The sequence below is a fragment of the Coffea arabica genome, chromosome 10e, assembly GCF_036785885.1.
Source record: "Coffea arabica cultivar ET-39 chromosome 10e, Coffea Arabica ET-39 HiFi, whole genome shotgun sequence".
NCBI lineage: Eukaryota > Viridiplantae > Streptophyta > Magnoliopsida > Gentianales > Rubiaceae > Coffea > Coffea arabica.
In genome coordinates this window covers 14,767,709-14,787,963 of record NC_092328.1, presented here as the reverse complement: position 1 = coordinate 14,787,963, position 20,255 = coordinate 14,767,709, and the positions used below count along the sequence as shown (strand labels likewise).

The 20,255-nt window shown below is 41.6% G+C and overlaps 2 protein-coding genes across 2 annotated transcripts; both read right to left on the bottom strand.

Annotated features, from left to right (window-relative positions):
- Positions 1-4: 4 nt before the first annotated feature.
- LOC140015123 (uncharacterized) lies at positions 5-8,996 on the bottom strand. Its single transcript, XM_072067015.1, has 5 exons — positions 7,619-8,996; positions 6,013-7,351; positions 5,019-5,154; positions 542-571; positions 5-334 (listed from the first exon to the last, which is right to left on the bottom strand). Exons 1-5 carry the CDS (start codon positions 8,994-8,996, stop codon positions 5-7), a joined length of 3,213 nt encoding a protein of 1,070 aa, XP_071923116.1.
- Positions 8,997-9,890: 894 nt separating this feature from the next.
- LOC140015122 (uncharacterized) lies at positions 9,891-18,882 on the bottom strand. Its single transcript, XM_072067014.1, has 5 exons — positions 17,505-18,882; positions 15,899-17,237; positions 14,905-15,040; positions 10,428-10,457; positions 9,891-10,220 (listed from the first exon to the last, which is right to left on the bottom strand). The coding sequence occupies exons 1-5, from the start codon at positions 18,880-18,882 to the stop codon at positions 9,891-9,893; spliced, it is 3,213 nt and encodes a 1,070-aa protein (XP_071923115.1).
- Positions 18,883-20,255: the final 1,373 nt, after the last annotated feature.

Below are 20,255 nucleotides of genomic sequence, written 5' to 3'. Positions count from 1 at the left end.
AAGCCTAACCCTCAGCAGGGCTATCGGGAGCTATGTCCTCCTTCGGATCCTCCTCCGGGTCCTCCTCTGGATCCTCCTCCGGATCCTCTTCCGGGTCCTCCTGCTCAACACTCTGAAGGATACTCGTGGCCTCCTCTATCATCATCACGGCATCAGCCCTGATACCGACACTCCTATCACGTATCCTCTCGGCCAATCGAGTCACCCTCGCTCTCTGACGCGTTATCTCTACGCGAGCAGCCTCCAGCCTAGCATGCTCCGCTGCTACCCTCTGCTCTAAGTCCGCTATGCGGTCGAACTGAGTGTCCACCATGATACTCAGCTCCTCTACGTCCTGAGACAAAGTGAAGTTAACGTCCCTCAGCTAGCGACGCTCATCATCTAGGGATAGTACTAGCTCATTGGGGTAGGCATAAGTGGCCCTACACTGACACCGAGGATGCCTATCAGCTAGGGTGTAACGTATATGAGCTCCTCCCGCCACGTGGCCTATAAGAGATGGACCTAAGAGGCTCTATATGTCCATTAGACGCCCCATTACCATTAGCGTGTCCATTACCATTCTCCATACCTGCAAAAGAATTAAAACTTAGAGGTTAGAACTCAAATAGCTAATCGAATCGGTATTACTTAAGATGTATCTAATGGTCTCAATTCTTACTTCTAGAAGGATCAGGATTTCTAGCTCGTATAGTATATCTCTCAAATAACTTTTCTAATCTAGGCTCTGATACCACCTGTGGCGACCCCACTTCCCCCTAAGGCGAACCAAAGGGTTGGCGGGCCGTCTGCCCAGCTCTCGCCAGGACTCACGCAAGCATTCTAGCTTAAAATCCTCCAGGGATTAACCTAAACTACTACAAAAATAATTCTTCCGAAATAAATCAATTTCTATCACCTCATTAGCTTCAAAGATAACGGCATACAACTTAGCCAAACGACGGCTCTTAACCACTTCACACGTTACTCGCAAGGTTAAAGACATACTATACTAATAAAAACATACAAACCGAATATTAGAATTTGGGATTACATTTTTCCAGCTTCAAGTGGCAACCAAAATAAAAGGTACAGTACTTAACGTAGAATTCATTACAAACCGAAATCTAAATTCAAGCTATTCAAAAACATTCATAGGAAATATAAGCAGCTCAAATTCTTTCAACTTCCAGACCTGTAAGGAAAACAAATAAACGTGGGGTGAGCTAACGCTCAGTGGTGCCCCAAAACATGCATTCACGTAAATCAAACAGCGAGAAATAACTTAAACAAATTGAACAGTTAGGAAAGCGTATAACAACACAAGGTAGGATACAGGGGCTCTCAGGAGCCATTTTCCTCGCTTGATCGCCATTCATCGTAGTTGACCCTCCGTCAACTCTCACTACTTATAGTCCATGTAGATCCACTCATTTTAATCCTAACCCGTCACCATTCATACCCCGGTCCCGGGCCCGAACGTCGACTAAGGACGCAGTATACTCGAGATATACCCGTAGATAATTTGTCGAGGGATTCACCCAACGACGTTATTGTAGTTAGATTCACGTGCCGAGGGATTCACCCAACGACGTAACTACATTTGGATTCAAGGATTCATGAGAAAAATGATTCACGCAAGTCACCACTCGAACGGCTAGTGCGATAAAGTACACACTGCTCACTTCGATGGATCAAAAACTAGTTTTGCAAATTATCACATATCGAGTCAAGAAAGCACTTTAACCAAGTAATCATAGAACAGGCAGGGACACTTACCAAGAGTGGAGTTCAGATATCAAGTTGAGAATCGAATTCCGCGTCCTCGCAAAATCCTAAAAACCAAATTTTGAAACTATAAGTTTCTATTCAGTTTTTAAGCTTATACATGCAGAGGTATACTTAATATATTACGAGTTTACTACCCTTAGAAAAATTAGGAATCTACTTAGGTTGAAATTTGACAAACTTAGAAGAAATGTTTCTTATAGTTTTCCGTAAGATACTCTTCCTTATAAAGGGTAACTAGTATCATTTTCTTGAAATGAGTCGGCAAAACTCTTAACAACAATGTTAGAAAGTTACTTTGAACATTTCTCTAAAGTTACGGCTTTTGCAAAAATTATCCTTAAAAACTATTTTTCTTAAAATAGGGTTTCTTGCCGAGCAAGTCTCCCAAGCTTTTCACTAAAATTAGTAAAGCTCGTATTTTGGAACTTTTCCTATAGTTAACTATCCAAGTGCAAAGCTTAAGGAAAGAAAAAAAGAATTAAAATAAGACTTAGAGTTTCCAAAAGCTATAGAACTTACTTACTATAGCTATCAAGGCTAGTTTGAGCTAAATGAAATTATCGAGTTGGAAAGTTTTAGGCAAAACACTAGATATGGAGTTTTTATAATATAATACTAGCTGGAAAATATTTTTGATTAATTTTGATCGCAGCTACTCGAGTTCGCAAGATCGATACAACTTCCACAGCTCCGATTCCGTTTCGAAATCATAATATGGATCAAAATATGGCAAAAATTCACATAGCAAATTACTAGGGCTTCGTCAATCATTAGCCCTAGATTTCAACAAGTGCATTTCTGAATAAAATAAAATGATCAACCAAGGCTTCATCAATCATTAGCACTTGGTCTCAGCAAGCCCATCATAAGCCAATAAAAATAAAAGTAAAGCCTCCAAGACATTCCAGCAATTAACTTTCATCACCCTGTAGTACTTATAAAATTATTCAAATGGCCAAGGGCTTCGTCAATCATTAGCCCCTAGCACCCAACCCGTAATTCTTGTAGCAACAAGGCTAACAATTCAAATGTTTCATTGCTAAACAACATGTATATCTTAAAATACACCCTTTTTCTGTGTTTCGAAACCATTTTATGCCAAGGAAAATATTCAAACATCAACTAGTGAAATTCGGAAACAATTCAATATTTTCTGCTCAAACGTTTGGTTAGCTAAATTTTCCAGCAACCATTTATCTTGTATAAAATTCTTCCTTGGCTTATTCAGGGATTTAAATACTCAAATTCAACATACAACTACTTAACTAACTGACTAACATTTTTGGTTCAAGAATTAAATTCGAACAACAACAAGAGTCTTCAAATTAAATTCTAGCTAGCCTCGGTTGAAATCTGCACAGAAACTGATTGCATTTTTCTTTTTGTTTTCTGTTCTAACTCAACCAATTAACTACATGCGTAGCTTAATCATCTTGTAATTTACTAGTTAGTCATGGTTAGAGGCTTAAAACAGCAAGATTATTCCACATGAAACTATATTATTCAAAACAACTCTCGGCAGAAATTTTCTACATCAAAACAGAATTTTTCCTTGTACATTAAAACCACATTAAAACCTTGTATTTTGCCCTTAATTCTCACATGCACAATTACTGAGTTGATTAACTATCATTCCAGACCAGAAATCAGTTCGGCAGCAGCAAAAATACAATCATAACTCCAGAGTTTTGTGCAACTACTCTCGGATGAGTTTGCATGTGAAAATTCTGTTTCATATCTTATTTTCCAGAGTAATCCAGGCTAATTAATTTCATGCATGACTTTATCATCTTGTTTTCAGGTGATTAAACACAATTCCACCTCTGATCATCCCACAATTTATGAATTACAGCTACAACATTCAAGCTCAGCACACGGCAGTACCATTTTCTCTTCCAAACCAGTTTCTGGTAGCTTAATATCAAATCATCATATAGCTAATTACATCATCCGAACTTAAAGTCCTCACATGCAAGTCCAGAGCTTGCTTATACTACCACTGGTTATCCAATTTACAGTCCAGAAATTTACCTCACTGGATGCTCACTCACTCGACAAGATGCTGAAGTCTGACCCTCTCTCTCGGCTCTTGTCCTCACGCACAGGTAGGTTGGTTCTGGTTGGGTTGTAGGGGTTGCAGCTGGTGATGGTGGAAGCTGGTTAGCAACCGGCTGAGCTTGGAGAATGCAGAGGAAAGTTTGCTCACAGTTTCTCCTCCTCTCCTCCCTCTTCGATACTTGCGGACAGAACCAGAAATGGAAATGCAGCTCTCAGCTTCCTCCCTCACTCTCGGCTATATGGTGCAGCTCACCTTCCTTCACTCTCGGTCGATGATAACAATGTGGAGGTGGAGTGTGGCCTGGGGTGAAAGGTTGCAGAAGATATGGAATGGAGGTGGAGTGTTGGTGAGGATTGAGTGCGCAGATGGTGAAGAAGAGCATTGGCCGGATGGAGAGGTGCAAGATCATTGTGTCCGAGGGAGTGTTTGGCGTTGCGTGGAATGGTTATGGCCGTGGGGTGTTTTTGTGAAATTGTGAGGGGTAGTTTAGTCTTTTCACTTCTCCTCCTATTATCCACTTAAGTCCTTAGCTCTAACTTAACTCCAAAAATTATCCCCAAGTGTGATTTGAACGCCTAATTATACGCTAATCTTGCAAGGCTTTGATTATCGGAATTTTTTTTACGACTTAAGTATGATTAGAATACTTGTATTGTTTTTATCTAGAATTTATCGGTTGCAAAATAATATTAAGGTTTCTATCTGCACTTAACCTTATTCGAAAATAAAATTAGCTATTGAAAATTAAAGAATTATTTTTAAGGAGTAAACTTAATATAACTCAAGAATTATTAACTTAGTGAAGCAAAGCTAAGTGCTTTAATAGTTAGCACCGTTATATTATTTTGCACATAAAAGTTATTTTTAATTTACTTATTTAAAATAAATGAAATAATGTTATTGATTAGAATAAGAACTACGAATGGAATATGCACTAGTATATAAAAGCGAGTGAAAGTAATACTAGAAAAGATTAAGGAATACGAGTGCTAAATAAAAGTGAAATTGAAGTATGCATTGATATTTATCTGCAAAATTCAAGGTTCTCACATCCTCCCCTCCTTACAATGAATTTTGTCCTCAAAATTCACACATTTTGGATAAATAAATCGGGGTACTTTTTCTGCATTTCTTCTTCTAACTCCCACGTTGCTTCCTCGAGTCCATGATTCTTCCATAGAATCTTCACCAGAGGAATTTCCTTATTTCTCAGTTCCTTCATTTCTCTCTCCAAAATCCTGACCGGTCCTTCTTCATACGTTAACGTTTCATCCACCTCAATTCCTTCTAGTGGCAACACGTGACTTGGATCAGGATAATATTTCCTAAGCATGGAAACATGAAATACATCGTGAATCTTAGCCATGCTTGCAGGCAACTTCAATTGATACGCTACTAACCCAACTTTCTTCAAAATTTCGAAAGGTCCGATATACCTTGGCTTCAGCTTCTTACCTTTCTTAGACACTACTCCGCCCTTCAAGGGTTTAATTCTGAGGAAAACCTTGTCTCCTACTTCGAATTCCAAATCTTTCCTCCTTGTGTCGGCGTAGCTCTTTTGTCTACTCTGAGCAACTTGAAACCTTTCTCTAATTAGTTCTACTTTCTCCTGGGCTTCTTCTATCCAAGGTATAGCTGTAGGATCTACGATTTTCTTTTCTCCAACTTCATTCCAATGAATCGGAGATCGACACCTTCTTCCATACAAAGCCTCATAAGGTGCCATTTGAATCGAAACCTGATAGCTGTTATTATATGCAAATTCCACTAAGGTCATATATTGGCTCCACTTACCTCCAAAATCCAGTATACACGACCTCAGTAGATCATCCAGAGTTTGAATTGTCCTTTCCGACTGCCCGTCGGTTTGGGGATGGTACGCAGTACTAAACTTCAACTTGGTCCCCAAGGAGTCCTGAAATTTCTGCCAAAAACGCGAGACGAATCTTGGGTCTCGATCAGACACAATACTCACTGGAATACCATGTAACCTTAGGATCTCTTCTGTGTACAACTTGACCAATTTTTCCAATGAGAAACTCATGCTTACGGGTAAGAAGTGTGCAGACTTAGTGAGTCGATCGACTATTACCCAAATTGCATCAAAACCTTTTTGACTTTTAGGTAGTCCCGTTACAAAATCCATTGTTATGTGTTCCCATTTCCATTCAGGGATTTCTAACGGTTGCAATAAACCAGAGGGCTTTTGATGTTCAGCTTTTACTTGTTGGCAGATCAAGCATCTTTGTACAAACGCTGCCACGTCCTTTTTCAAACCTTCCCACCAGTATAATCCCTTCACATCATGATACATCTTGGCCACACCTGGGTGTATAGTATACTTTGACCGATGTGATTCTTCTAGAATTCCTTTCCTTAGCTCCTCATCTGCCGGAATCACAATTCGATCTCGAAACCTCAATACCCCTTCAGGCCCTAATTTGAAGTCTAGGGTTTCCCTTTTTTGCACTTTTTCCAGATTCTTCCGAATCATAGGGTCCATTTTCTGGGCCTCCTTAATACGCTCTAGTAACGGTGACTTCAATGATAAATTCCCAAATAAAACCTTCAATTTCTCCAGGCGAGGGTTCCAACTACTTATTTCCTCTAACATATCCCACTCTTTTACCATTAACCCTGCTACTTGGGCCTTCCTACTAAGAGCGTCAGCCACCACATTGGCTTTTTCTGGATGGTAATTAATCGAGCAGTCATAATCTTCCAGAAATTCTACCCATCGCCTTTGTCTCAAATTCAGCTCCTTTTGGGAGAACAAGTACTTGAGGCTCTTATGGTCCGTATAAACTTCAAAAGTCACGCCGTACAAGTAGTGTCTCCATTTTTTCAAGGCGAAAATTACTGCGGCTAGTTCTAGGTCATGAGTTGGGTAGTTTTGTTCGTGGGGTTTCAATCTCCTAGAAGCATAGGCAACTACCTTTCCCATTTGCATTAAGACACATCCCAGACCTTCTCTGGAAGCATCAGAATATACAGCATAACCTTCACCTCCATCAGGTAAAACCAAAACGGGAGCGGATGTTAACCGCTTCTTTAGTTCCTGAAAACTTGACTCGCACTTCGGAGTCCAGACAAACTTGGCTCCTTTCTTGGTTAGCTCAGTCATAGGTCCTGCAATCTTCGAGAAATCCTGAATAAATCGCCTATAATAACCTGCTAAACCCAAGAAACTTCTAACTTCAGTTGGAGTTTCTGGTTGTTTCCAATTCATAATGGCCTCAACTTTTGCCGGATCCACGGAAATTCCATCTTCAGAAACTCTGTGCCCTAGAAAAGATATTTCAGTCAACCAAAACTCACACTTACTGAATTTGGCATACAGCTTATGTTCTCTTAGTATCTGCAAAACCACCTCTAAATGCTTAGCATGCTCCTCTCGAGTCTTAGAGTAAATCAGGATATCATCTATGAAAACCACTACAAACTGATCCAGATACTTCTTAAAAATTCTCTGCATCAGGTCCATGAAAGCAGCTGGTGCGTTGGTTAATCCAAAAGGCATGACTGTAAACTCAAAATGTCCATATCTCGTACTAAAAGCAGTCTTAGGTATATCTTCCTTCTTGATCTTCAACTTATAGTACCCTTGCCTTAAATCCAGCTTAGAGAAGACCACTGACCCTTGCAGTTGGTCGAATAAGCTATCAATCAACGGTAGAGGGTATTTATTCTTAATTGTAACCTCATTTAACCCTCGGTAATCGATACATAACCTCAAGCTTCCATTTTTTTTCTTAACGAATAGGACGGGTGCTCCCCATGGTGAATCACTCTCCTTCACAAAGCCCTTCTCCAACAGATCCTGTAATTGAATTTTCAATTCTTTTAGCTCGGCAGGAGCCATTCGATATGGGGTCTTAGAAATTGGAGCCGTTCCAGGCATCAAGTCAATCTTAAATTCCACTTCCCTTTCCGGGGGTAGAGTCCTTAACTCTTCGGGAAAAACATCCGGAAATTCCCGTACCACTGGTACATCCTCCAGCTTCACTTGATCACTGGGGGCGTTTATCAAGAAGGCTAAGAAACCTTGCGCTCCTTTAGACAACATTTTCCTTGCTCGGATTCCTGAGATCATAGCAGATGATGCTAACCTACCCTTGACATCTAACCTCAGGGTTGCTTCACCAGGTATACAAAATTCCACCACTTTCGCTCGGCAGTCAAGTTTAGCATGATAATGGTCTAGAAAATCCATTCCTATTATAACATCGTAACCTTTTATGTCCAGACTGATCAAATCCACTAGCATTTTACGCTCTCCAATCCAGAATTCACAATTCTTATAAGCCAAACTAGTGATTACATTCTTATTACCCATGGGAGTCCTAACTTCAAGATCGAAGGGTAATCTAACAGGTTGCACATCTATTCCAGACATAAAAGATGGATTTACGAATGAATGGGTTGCACCAGGGTCAATTAACACTTTAGCTAATCGATGAAAAATCGGAAGTGTACCTTCCACCACTTCCGAGGAATCAGGTACAGGTTGGTCACCTATAGCATACACTCTGGCAGGAACTGTCGGCCGGCTCCCTCCAGAAGTGTTTGGTCTAGCGTTCGAAGTAGTCCCTTCCTGCATTTTTGGACATCCAGAAATTTGGTGCTCGCTACTTCCACATTTCAAGCCCTTTCCTTGCCTCTTCCAGCAGTCATCCATAGTATGACCAGGTTTCTTACAATATGCACAAGTCATTTGGGGAATTATGGCTCGGCCTCCTTGCGAGGTATTCCTAGGTTGTGCTCTTCCAATCGGTCCCCCTCTAGTTCCATTGTTTCTTCCCCCTGCATTCCTTGCCCCGGTTCCCCTTGCTAATGCACCTCGCGGTGCTCCGGGACTAGTCACTCCGCCTGTACCTCGGCCCACGTTAGCCGGTGGAGTATTTCCATACGTCGGCTCTCGACTACTGCTGGGGGCAAATCTTTTCTTAGCTTGAAAAGATTTCACTTGAGCTCTAGCTACTTCAACTCTCTGAGCTCTTTCGACAGCATCTGGGAAAGTATCTATCCTTACGGCGGCTAAACTTTCCTGTAGTTCCACATTCAAACCCTGCACAAACCTCCGAACACGCCTTTGCTCGGTGGCTATCAACTCAGGTGCAAAGCGGGATAGCTTTGTGAACTGGATTTCATATTCGGCGACACTCATCGCCCCTTGCTTGCATCTAATGAAATCATCCTCTCTCTTCTCTTGAATGAGAGGTGGAAGGAATTTGGCATTGAACTCCCTTGTGAAGTTCACCCAAGTCCTTGGTGTATGATTAGTCTCCCAATGAACCCTCATTAGGTTCCACCAGGAGCGAGGGGCTCCCTCAAACTGGAAGATGGCAAAAGTCACATTTCGCTCCTCCGTATAGTTTAAGGCGGTGAAGATCTCAGTGATCCTCTCCCACCAGCCTTCAGCCACTTCCGGCTCGGGTCCTCCGTAGAACTTGAGAGGTCCAAACTTCAGGAACCTTTCCAGTGCCCGATCATCGGAATCAACTGGGCCCCCTGATGACGCACTGGTCCAGTGGCTTGGTTTTCAGTCAAGCGCTCTAGAACGTCAGTGATACGGTTAATAGCGGTGGCCACTCCGTCTCCGGCCCTGCCCTCTTGCCCTTGGTCTGGATTGACCTCGGGTTCCCTATCTCTACCCGCTTCTGGGTGTTGTCTAGTGGGTCTCCCACGGCCCCTTCCTATCACTTGGCGATCCATAGTCTAAATTATGCCTATTATGGAAGGATAAGGCGATTAGGCGAAGTATTATTTATTTATAATTATTATTATTTCCTTAGTAAATAAAATCAATATGGAAATGGAGGAAAAAGTAAGTAAAACACTTAACATATATTTCTGAGTGAAAGTCATACAAATAATAAGTTGGGACATTTCCAAAAGTAAGGCACATGACTAGCAAAAATACATACAAATAGTCCCTTAAACAAAAATTAGGGATATGATGCCTCCGAAGCAAGTCATCCACCTAGACAAAACTTGATGACCTAGCTAATGTCCCCCTATTCTAACCCTACATATCCAATATGGTCGAATCGATCCAAGCCTAACCCTCAGCAGGGCTATCGGGAGCTATGTCCTCCTTCGGATCCTCCTCCGGGTCCTCCTCTGGATCCTCCTCCGGATCCTCTTCCGGGTCCTCCTGCTCAACACTCTGAAGGATACTCGTGGCCTCCTCTATCATCATCACGGCATCAGCCCTGATACCGACACTCCTATCACGTATCCTCTCGGCCAATCGAGTCACCCTCGCTCTCTGACGCGTTATCTCTACGCGAGCAGCCTCCAGCCTAGCATGCTCCGCTGCTACCCTCTGCTCTAAGTCCGCTATGCGGTCGAACTGAGTGTCCACCATGATACTCAGCTCCTCTACGTCCTGAGACAAAGTGAAGTTAACGTCCCTCAGCTAGCGACGCTCATCATCTAGGGATAGTACTAGCTCATTGGGGTAGGCATAAGTGGCCCTACACTGACACCGAGGATGCCTATCAGCTAGGGTGTAACGTATATGAGCTCCTCCCGCCACGTGGCCTATAAGAGATGGACCTAAGAGGCTCTATATGTCCATTAGACGCCCCATTACCATTAGCGTGTCCATTACCATTCTCCATACCTGCAAAAGAATTAAAACTTAGAGGTTAGAACTCAAATAGCTAATCGAATCGGTATTACTTAAGATGTATCTAATGGTCTCAATTCTTACTTCTAGAAGGATCAGGATTTCTAGCTCGTATAGTATATCTCTCAAATAACTTTTCTAATCTAGGCTCTGATACCACCTGTGGCGACCCCACTTCCCCCTAAGGCGAACCAAAGGGTTGGCGGGCCGTCTGCCCAGCTCTCGCCAGGACTCACGCAAGCATTCTAGCTTAAAATCCTCCAGGGATTAACCTAAACTACTACAAAAATAATTCTTCCGAAATAAATCAATTTCTATCACCTCATTAGCTTCAAAGATAACGGCATACAACTTAGCCAAACGACGGCTCTTAACCACTTCACACGTTACTCGCAAGGTTAAAGACATACTATACTAATAAAAACATACAAACCGAATATTAGAATTTGGGATTACATTTTTCCAGCTTCAAGTGGCAACCAAAATAAAAGGTACAGTACTTAACGTAGAATTCATTACAAACCGAAATCTAAATTCAAGCTATTCAAAAACATTCATAGGAAATATAAGCAGCTCAAATTCTTTCAACTTCCAGACCTGTAAGGAAAACAAATAAACGTGGGGTGAGCTAACGCTCAGTGGTGCCCCAAAACATGCATTCACGTAAATCAAACAGCGAGAAATAACTTAAACAAATTGAACAGTTAGGAAAGCGTATAACAACACAAGGTAGGATACAGGGGCTCTCAGGAGCCATTTTCCTCGCTTGATCGCCATTCATCGTAGTTGACCCTCCGTCAACTCTCACTACTTATAGTCCATGTAGATCCACTCATTTTAATCCTAACCCGTCACCATTCATACCCCGGTCCCGGGCCCGAACGTCGACTAAGGACGCAGTATACTCGAGATATACCCGTAGATAATTTGTCGAGGGATTCACCCAACGACGTTATTGTAGTTAGATTCACGTGCCGAGGGATTCACCCAACGACGTAACTACATTTGGATTCAAGGATTCATGAGAAAAATGATTCACGCAAGTCACCACTCGAACGGCTAGTGCGATAAAGTACACACTGCTCACTTCGATGGATCAAAAACTAGTTTTGCAAATTATCACATATCGAGTCAAGAAAGCACTTTAACCAAGTAATCATAGAACAGGCAGGGACACTTACCAAGAGTGGAGTTCAGATATCAAGTTGAGAATCGAATTCCGCGTCCTCGCAAAATCCTAAAAACCAAATTTTGAAACTATAAGTTTCTATTCAGTTTTTAAGCTTATACATGCAGAGGTATACTTAATATATTACGAGTTTACTACCCTTAGAAAAATTAGGAATCTACTTAGGTTGAAATTTGACAAACTTAGAAGAAATGTTTCTTATAGTTTTCCGTAAGATACTCTTCCTTATAAAGGGTAACTAGTATCATTTTCTTGAAATGAGTCGGCAAAACTCTTAACAACAATGTTAGAAAGTTACTTTGAACATTTCTCTAAAGTTACGGCTTTTGCAAAAATTATCCTTAAAAACTATTTTTCTTAAAATAGGGTTTCTTGCCGAGCAAGTCTCCCAAGCTTTTCACTAAAATTAGTAAAGCTCGTATTTTGGAACTTTTCCTATAGTTAACTATCCAAGTGCAAAGCTTAAGGAAAGAAAAAAAGAATTAAAATAAGACTTAGAGTTTCCAAAAGCTATAGAACTTACTTACTATAGCTATCAAGGCTAGTTTGAGCTAAATGAAATTATCGAGTTGGAAAGTTTTAGGCAAAACACTAGATATGGAGTTTTTATAATATAATACTAGCTGGAAAATATTTTTGATTAATTTTGATCGCAGCTACTCGAGTTCGCAAGATCGATACAACTTCCACAGCTCCGATTCCGTTTCGAAATCATAATATGGATCAAAATATGGCAAAAATTCACATAGCAAATTACTAGGGCTTCGTCAATCATTAGCCCTAGATTTCAACAAGTGCATTTCTGAATAAAATAAAATGATCAACCAAGGCTTCATCAATCATTAGCACTTGGTCTCAGCAAGCCCATCATAAGCCAATAAAAATAAAAGTAAAGCCTCCAAGACATTCCAGCAATTAACTTTCATCACCCTGTAGTACTTATAAAATTATTCAAATGGCCAAGGGCTTCGTCAATCATTAGCCCCTAGCACCCAACCCGTAATTCTTGTAGCAACAAGGCTAACAATTCAAATGTTTCATTGCTAAACAACATGTATATCTTAAAATACACCCTTTTTCTGTGTTTCGAAACCATTTTATGCCAAGGAAAATATTCAAACATCAACTAGTGAAATTCGGAAACAATTCAATATTTTCTGCTCAAACGTTTGGTTAGCTAAATTTTCCAGCAACCATTTATCTTGTATAAAATTCTTCCTTGGCTTATTCAGGGATTTAAATACTCAAATTCAACATACAACTACTTAACTAACTGACTAACATTTTTGGTTCAAGAATTAAATTCGAACAACAACAAGAGTCTTCAAATTAAATTCTAGCTAGCCTCGGTTGAAATCTGCACAGAAACTGATTGCATTTTTCTTTTTGTTTTCTGTTCTAACTCAACCAATTAACTACATGCGTAGCTTAATCATCTTGTAATTTACTAGTTAGTCATGGTTAGAGGCTTAAAACAGCAAGATTATTCCACATGAAACTATATTATTCAAAACAACTCTCGGCAGAAATTTTCTACATCAAAACAGAATTTTTCCTTGTACATTAAAACCACATTAAAACCTTGTATTTTGCCCTTAATTCTCACATGCACAATTACTGAGTTGATTAACTATCATTCCAGACCAGAAATCAGTTCGGCAGCAGCAAAAATACAATCATAACTCCAGAGTTTTGTGCAACTACTCTCGGATGAGTTTGCATGTGAAAATTCTGTTTCATATCTTATTTTCCAGAGTAATCCAGGCTAATTAATTTCATGCATGACTTTATCATCTTGTTTTCAGGTGATTAAACACAATTCCACCTCTGATCATCCCACAATTTATGAATTACAGCTACAACATTCAAGCTCAGCACACGGCAGTACCATTTTCTCTTCCAAACCAGTTTCTGGTAGCTTAATATCAAATCATCATATAGCTAATTACATCATCCGAACTTAAAGTCCTCACATGCAAGTCCAGAGCTTGCTTATACTACCACTGGTTATCCAATTTACAGTCCAGAAATTTACCTCACTGGATGCTCACTCACTCGACAAGATGCTGAAGTCTGACCCTCTCTCTCGGCTCTTGTCCTCACGCACAGGTAGGTTGGTTCTGGTTGGGTTGTAGGGGTTGCAGCTGGTGATGGTGGAAGCTGGTTAGCAACCGGCTGAGCTTGGAGAATGCAGAGGAAAGTTTGCTCACAGTTTCTCCTCCTCTCCTCCCTCTTCGATACTTGCGGACAGAACCAGAAATGGAAATGCAGCTCTCAGCTTCCTCCCTCACTCTCGGCTATATGGTGCAGCTCACCTTCCTTCACTCTCGGTCGATGATAACAATGTGGAGGTGGAGTGTGGCCTGGGGTGAAAGGTTGCAGAAGATATGGAATGGAGGTGGAGTGTTGGTGAGGATTGAGTGCGCAGATGGTGAAGAAGAGCATTGGCCGGATGGAGAGGTGCAAGATCATTGTGTCCGAGGGAGTGTTTGGCGTTGCGTGGAATGGTTATGGCCGTGGGGTGTTTTTGTGAAATTGTGAGGGGTAGTTTAGTCTTTTCACTTCTCCTCCTATTATCCACTTAAGTCCTTAGCTCTAACTTAACTCCAAAAATTATCCCCAAGTGTGATTTGAACGCCTAATTATACGCTAATCTTGCAAGGCTTTGATTATCGGAATTTTTTTTACGACTTAAGTATGATTAGAATACTTGTATTGTTTTTATCTAGAATTTATCGGTTGCAAAATAATATTAAGGTTTCTATCTGCACTTAACCTTATTCGAAAATAAAATTAGCTATTGAAAATTAAAGAATTATTTTTAAGGAGTAAACTTAATATAACTCAAGAATTATTAACTTAGTGAAGCAAAGCTAAGTGCTTTAATAGTTAGCACCGTTATATTATTTTGCACATAAAAGTTATTTTTAATTTACTTATTTAAAATAAATGAAATAATGTTATTGATTAGAATAAGAACTACGAATGGAATATGCACTAGTATATAAAAGCGAGTGAAAGTAATACTAGAAAAGATTAAGGAATACGAGTGCTAAATAAAAGTGAAATTGAAGTATGCATTGATATTTATCTGCAAAATTCAAGGTTCTCACATCCTCCCCTCCTTACAATGAATTTTGTCCTCAAAATTCACACATTTTGGATAAATAAATCGGGGTACTTTTTCTGCATTTCTTCTTCTAACTCCCACGTTGCTTCCTCGAGTCCATGATTCTTCCATAGAATCTTCACCAGAGGAATTTCCTTATTTCTCAGTTCCTTCATTTCTCTCTCCAAAATCCTGACCGGTCCTTCTTCATACGTTAACGTTTCATCCACCTCAATTCCTTCTAGTGGCAACACGTGACTTGGATCAGGATAATATTTCCTAAGCATGGAAACATGAAATACATCGTGAATCTTAGCCATGCTTGCAGGCAACTTCAATTGATACGCTACTAACCCAACTTTCTTCAAAATTTCGAAAGGTCCGATATACCTTGGCTTCAGCTTCTTACCTTTCTTAGACACTACTCCGCCCTTCAAGGGTTTAATTCTGAGGAAAACCTTGTCTCCTACTTCGAATTCCAAATCTTTCCTCCTTGTGTCGGCGTAGCTCTTTTGTCTACTCTGAGCAACTTGAAACCTTTCTCTAATTAGTTCTACTTTCTCCTGGGCTTCTTCTATCCAAGGTATAGCTGTAGGATCTACGATTTTCTTTTCTCCAACTTCATTCCAATGAATCGGAGATCGACACCTTCTTCCATACAAAGCCTCATAAGGTGCCATTTGAATCGAAACCTGATAGCTGTTATTATATGCAAATTCCACTAAGGTCATATATTGGCTCCACTTACCTCCAAAATCCAGTATACACGACCTCAGTAGATCATCCAGAGTTTGAATTGTCCTTTCCGACTGCCCGTCGGTTTGGGGATGGTACGCAGTACTAAACTTCAACTTGGTCCCCAAGGAGTCCTGAAATTTCTGCCAAAAACGCGAGACGAATCTTGGGTCTCGATCAGACACAATACTCACTGGAATACCATGTAACCTTAGGATCTCTTCTGTGTACAACTTGACCAATTTTTCCAATGAGAAACTCATGCTTACGGGTAAGAAGTGTGCAGACTTAGTGAGTCGATCGACTATTACCCAAATTGCATCAAAACCTTTTTGACTTTTAGGTAGTCCCGTTACAAAATCCATTGTTATGTGTTCCCATTTCCATTCAGGGATTTCTAACGGTTGCAATAAACCAGAGGGCTTTTGATGTTCAGCTTTTACTTGTTGGCAGATCAAGCATCTTTGTACAAACGCTGCCACGTCCTTTTTCAAACCTTCCCACCAGTATAATCCCTTCACATCATGATACATCTTGGCCACACCTGGGTGTATAGTATACTTTGACCGATGTGATTCTTCTAGAATTCCTTTCCTTAGCTCCTCATCTGCCGGAATCACAATTCGATCTCGAAACCTCAATACCCCTTCAGGCCCTAATTTGAAGTCTAGGGTTTCCCTTTTTTGCACTTTTTCCAGATTCTTCCGAATCATAGGGTCCATTTTCTGGGCCTCCTTAATACGCTCTAGTAACGGTGACTTCAATGATAAATTCCCAAATAAAACCTTCAATTTCTCCAGGCGAGGGTTCCAACTACTTATTTCCTCTAACATATCCCACTCTTTTACCATTAACCCTGCTACTTGGGCCTTCCTACTAAGAGCGTCAGCCACCACATTGGCTTTTTCTGGATGGTAATTAATCGAGCAGTCATAATCTTCCAGAAATTCTACCCATCGCCTTTGTCTCAAATTCAGCTCCTTTTGGGAGAACAAGTACTTGAGGCTCTTATGGTCCGTATAAACTTCAAAAGTCACGCCGTACAAGTAGTGTCTCCATTTTTTCAAGGCGAAAATTACTGCGGCTAGTTCTAGGTCATGAGTTGGGTAGTTTTGTTCGTGGGGTTTCAATCTCCTAGAAGCATAGGCAACTACCTTTCCCATTTGCATTAAGACACATCCCAGACCTTCTCTGGAAGCATCAGAATATACAGCATAACCTTCACCTCCATCAGGTAAAACCAAAACGGGAGCGGATGTTAACCGCTTCTTTAGTTCCTGAAAACTTGACTCGCACTTCGGAGTCCAGACAAACTTGGCTCCTTTCTTGGTTAGCTCAGTCATAGGTCCTGCAATCTTCGAGAAATCCTGAATAAATCGCCTATAATAACCTGCTAAACCCAAGAAACTTCTAACTTCAGTTGGAGTTTCTGGTTGTTTCCAATTCATAATGGCCTCAACTTTTGCCGGATCCACGGAAATTCCATCTTCAGAAACTCTGTGCCCTAGAAAAGATATTTCAGTCAACCAAAACTCACACTTACTGAATTTGGCATACAGCTTATGTTCTCTTAGTATCTGCAAAACCACCTCTAAATGCTTAGCATGCTCCTCTCGAGTCTTAGAGTAAATCAGGATATCATCTATGAAAACCACTACAAACTGATCCAGATACTTCTTAAAAATTCTCTGCATCAGGTCCATGAAAGCAGCTGGTGCGTTGGTTAATCCAAAAGGCATGACTGTAAACTCAAAATGTCCATATCTCGTACTAAAAGCAGTCTTAGGTATATCTTCCTTCTTGATCTTCAACTTATAGTACCCTTGCCTTAAATCCAGCTTAGAGAAGACCACTGACCCTTGCAGTTGGTCGAATAAGCTATCAATCAACGGTAGAGGGTATTTATTCTTAATTGTAACCTCATTTAACCCTCGGTAATCGATACATAACCTCAAGCTTCCATTTTTTTTCTTAACGAATAGGACGGGTGCTCCCCATGGTGAATCACTCTCCTTCACAAAGCCCTTCTCCAACAGATCCTGTAATTGAATTTTCAATTCTTTTAGCTCGGCAGGAGCCATTCGATATGGGGTCTTAGAAATTGGAGCCGTTCCAGGCATCAAGTCAATCTTAAATTCCACTTCCCTTTCCGGGGGTAGAGTCCTTAACTCTTCGGGAAAAACATCCGGAAATTCCCGTACCACTGGTACATCCTCCAGCTTCACTTGATCACTGGGGGCGTTTATCAAGAAGGCTAAGAAACCTTGCGCTCCTTTAGACAACATTTTCCTTGCTCGGATTCCTGAGATCATAGCAGATGATGCTAACCTACCCTTGACATCTAACCTCAGGGTTGCTTCACCAGGTATACAAAATTCCACCACTTTCGCTCGGCAGTCAAGTTTAGCATGATAATGGTCTAGAAAATCCATTCCTATTATAACATCGTAACCTTTTATGTCCAGACTGATCAAATCCACTAGCATTTTACGCTCTCCAATCCAGAATTCACAATTCTTATAAGCCAAACTAGTGATTACATTCTTATTACCCATGGGAGTCCTAACTTCAAGATCGAAGGGTAATCTAACAGGTTGCACATCTATTCCAGACATAAAAGATGGATTTACGAATGAATGGGTTGCACCAGGGTCAATTAACACTTTAGCTAATCGATGAAAAATCGGAAGTGTACCTTCCACCACTTCCGAGGAATCAGGTACAGGTTGGTCACCTATAGCATACACTCTGGCAGGAACTGTCGGCCGGCTCCCTCCAGAAGTGTTTGGTCTAGCGTTCGAAGTAGTCCCTTCCTGCATTTTTGGACATCCAGAAATTTGGTGCTCGCTACTTCCACATTTCAAGCCCTTTCCTTGCCTCTTCCAGCAGTCATCCATAGTATGACCAGGTTTCTTACAATATGCACAAGTCATTTGGGGAATTATGGCTCGGCCTCCTTGCGAGGTATTCCTAGGTTGTGCTCTTCCAATCGGTCCCCCTCTAGTTCCATTGTTTCTTCCCCCTGCATTCCTTGCCCCGGTTCCCCTTGCTAATGCACCTCGCGGTGCTCCGGGACTAGTCACTCCGCCTGTACCTCGGCCCACGTTAGCCGGTGGAGTATTTCCATACGTCGGCTCTCGACTACTGCTGGGGGCAAATCTTTTCTTAGCTTGAAAAGATTTCACTTGAGCTCTAGCTACTTCAACTCTCTGAGCTCTTTCGACAGCATCTGGGAAAGTATCTATCCTTACGGCGGCTAAACTTTCCTGTAGTTCCACATTCAAACCCTGCACAAACCTCCGAACACGCCTTTGCTCGGTGGCTATCAACTCAGGTGCAAAGCGGGATAGCTTTGTGAACTGGATTTCATATTCGGCGACACTCATCGCCCCTTGCTTGCATCTAATGAAATCATCCTCTCTCTTCTCTTGAATGAGAGGTGGAAGGAATTTGGCATTGAACTCCCTTGTGAAGTTCACCCAAGTCCTTGGTGTATGATTAGTCTCCCAATGAACCCTCATTAGGTTCCACCAGGAGCGAGGGGCTCCCTCAAACTGGAAGATGGCAAAAGTCACATTTCGCTCCTCCGTATAGTTTAAGGCGGTGAAGATCTCAGTGATCCTCTCCCACCAGCCTTCAGCCACTTCCGGCTCGGGTCCTCCGTAGAACTTGAGAGGTCCAAACTTCAGGAACCTTTCCAGTGCCCGATCATCGGAATCAACTGGGCCCCCTGATGACGCACTGGTCCAGTGGCTTGGTTTTCAGTCAAGCGCTCTAGAACGTCAGTGATACGGTTAATAGCGGTGGCCACTCCGTCTCCGGCCCTGCCCTCTTGCCCTTGGTCTGGATTGACCTCGGGTTCCCTATCTCTACCCGCTTCTGGGTGTTGTCTAGTGGGTCTCCCACGGCCCCTTCCTATCACTTGGCGATCCATAGTCTAAATTATGCCTATTATGGAAGGATAAGGCGATTAGGCGAAGTATTATTTATTTATAATTATTATTATTTCCTTAGTAAATAAAATCAATATGGAAATGGAGGAAAAAGTAAGTAAAACACTTAACATATATTTCTGAGTGAAAGTCATACAAATAATAAGTTGGGACATTTCCAAAAGTAAGGCACATGACTAGCAAAAATACATACAAATAGTCCCTTAAACAAAAATTAGGGATATGATGCCTCCGAAGCAAGTCATCCACCTAGACAAAACTTGATGACCTAGCTAATGTCCCCCTATTCTAACCCTACATATCCAATATGGTCGAATCGATCCAAGCCTAACCCTCAGCAGGGCTATCGGGAGCTATGTCCTCCTTCGGATCCTCCTCCGGGTCCTCCTCTGGATCCTCCTCCGGATCCTCTTCCGGGTCCTCCTGCTCAACACTCTGAAGGATACTCGTGGCCTCCTCTATCATCATCACGGCATCAGCCCTGATACCGACACTCCTATCACGTATCCTCTCGGCCAATCGAGTCACCCTCGCTCTCTGACGCGTTATCTCTACGCGAGCAGCCTCCAGCCTAGCATGCTCCGCTGCTACCCTCTGCTCTAAGTCCGCTATGCGGTCGAACTGAGTGTCCACCATGATACTCAGCTCCTCTACGTCCTGAGACAAAGTGAAGTTAACGTCCCTCAGCTAGCGACGCTCATCATCTAGGGATAGTACTAGCTCATTGGGGTAGGCATAAGTGGCCCTACACTGACACCGAGGATGCCTATCAGCTAGGGTGTAACGTATATGAGCTCCTCCCGCCA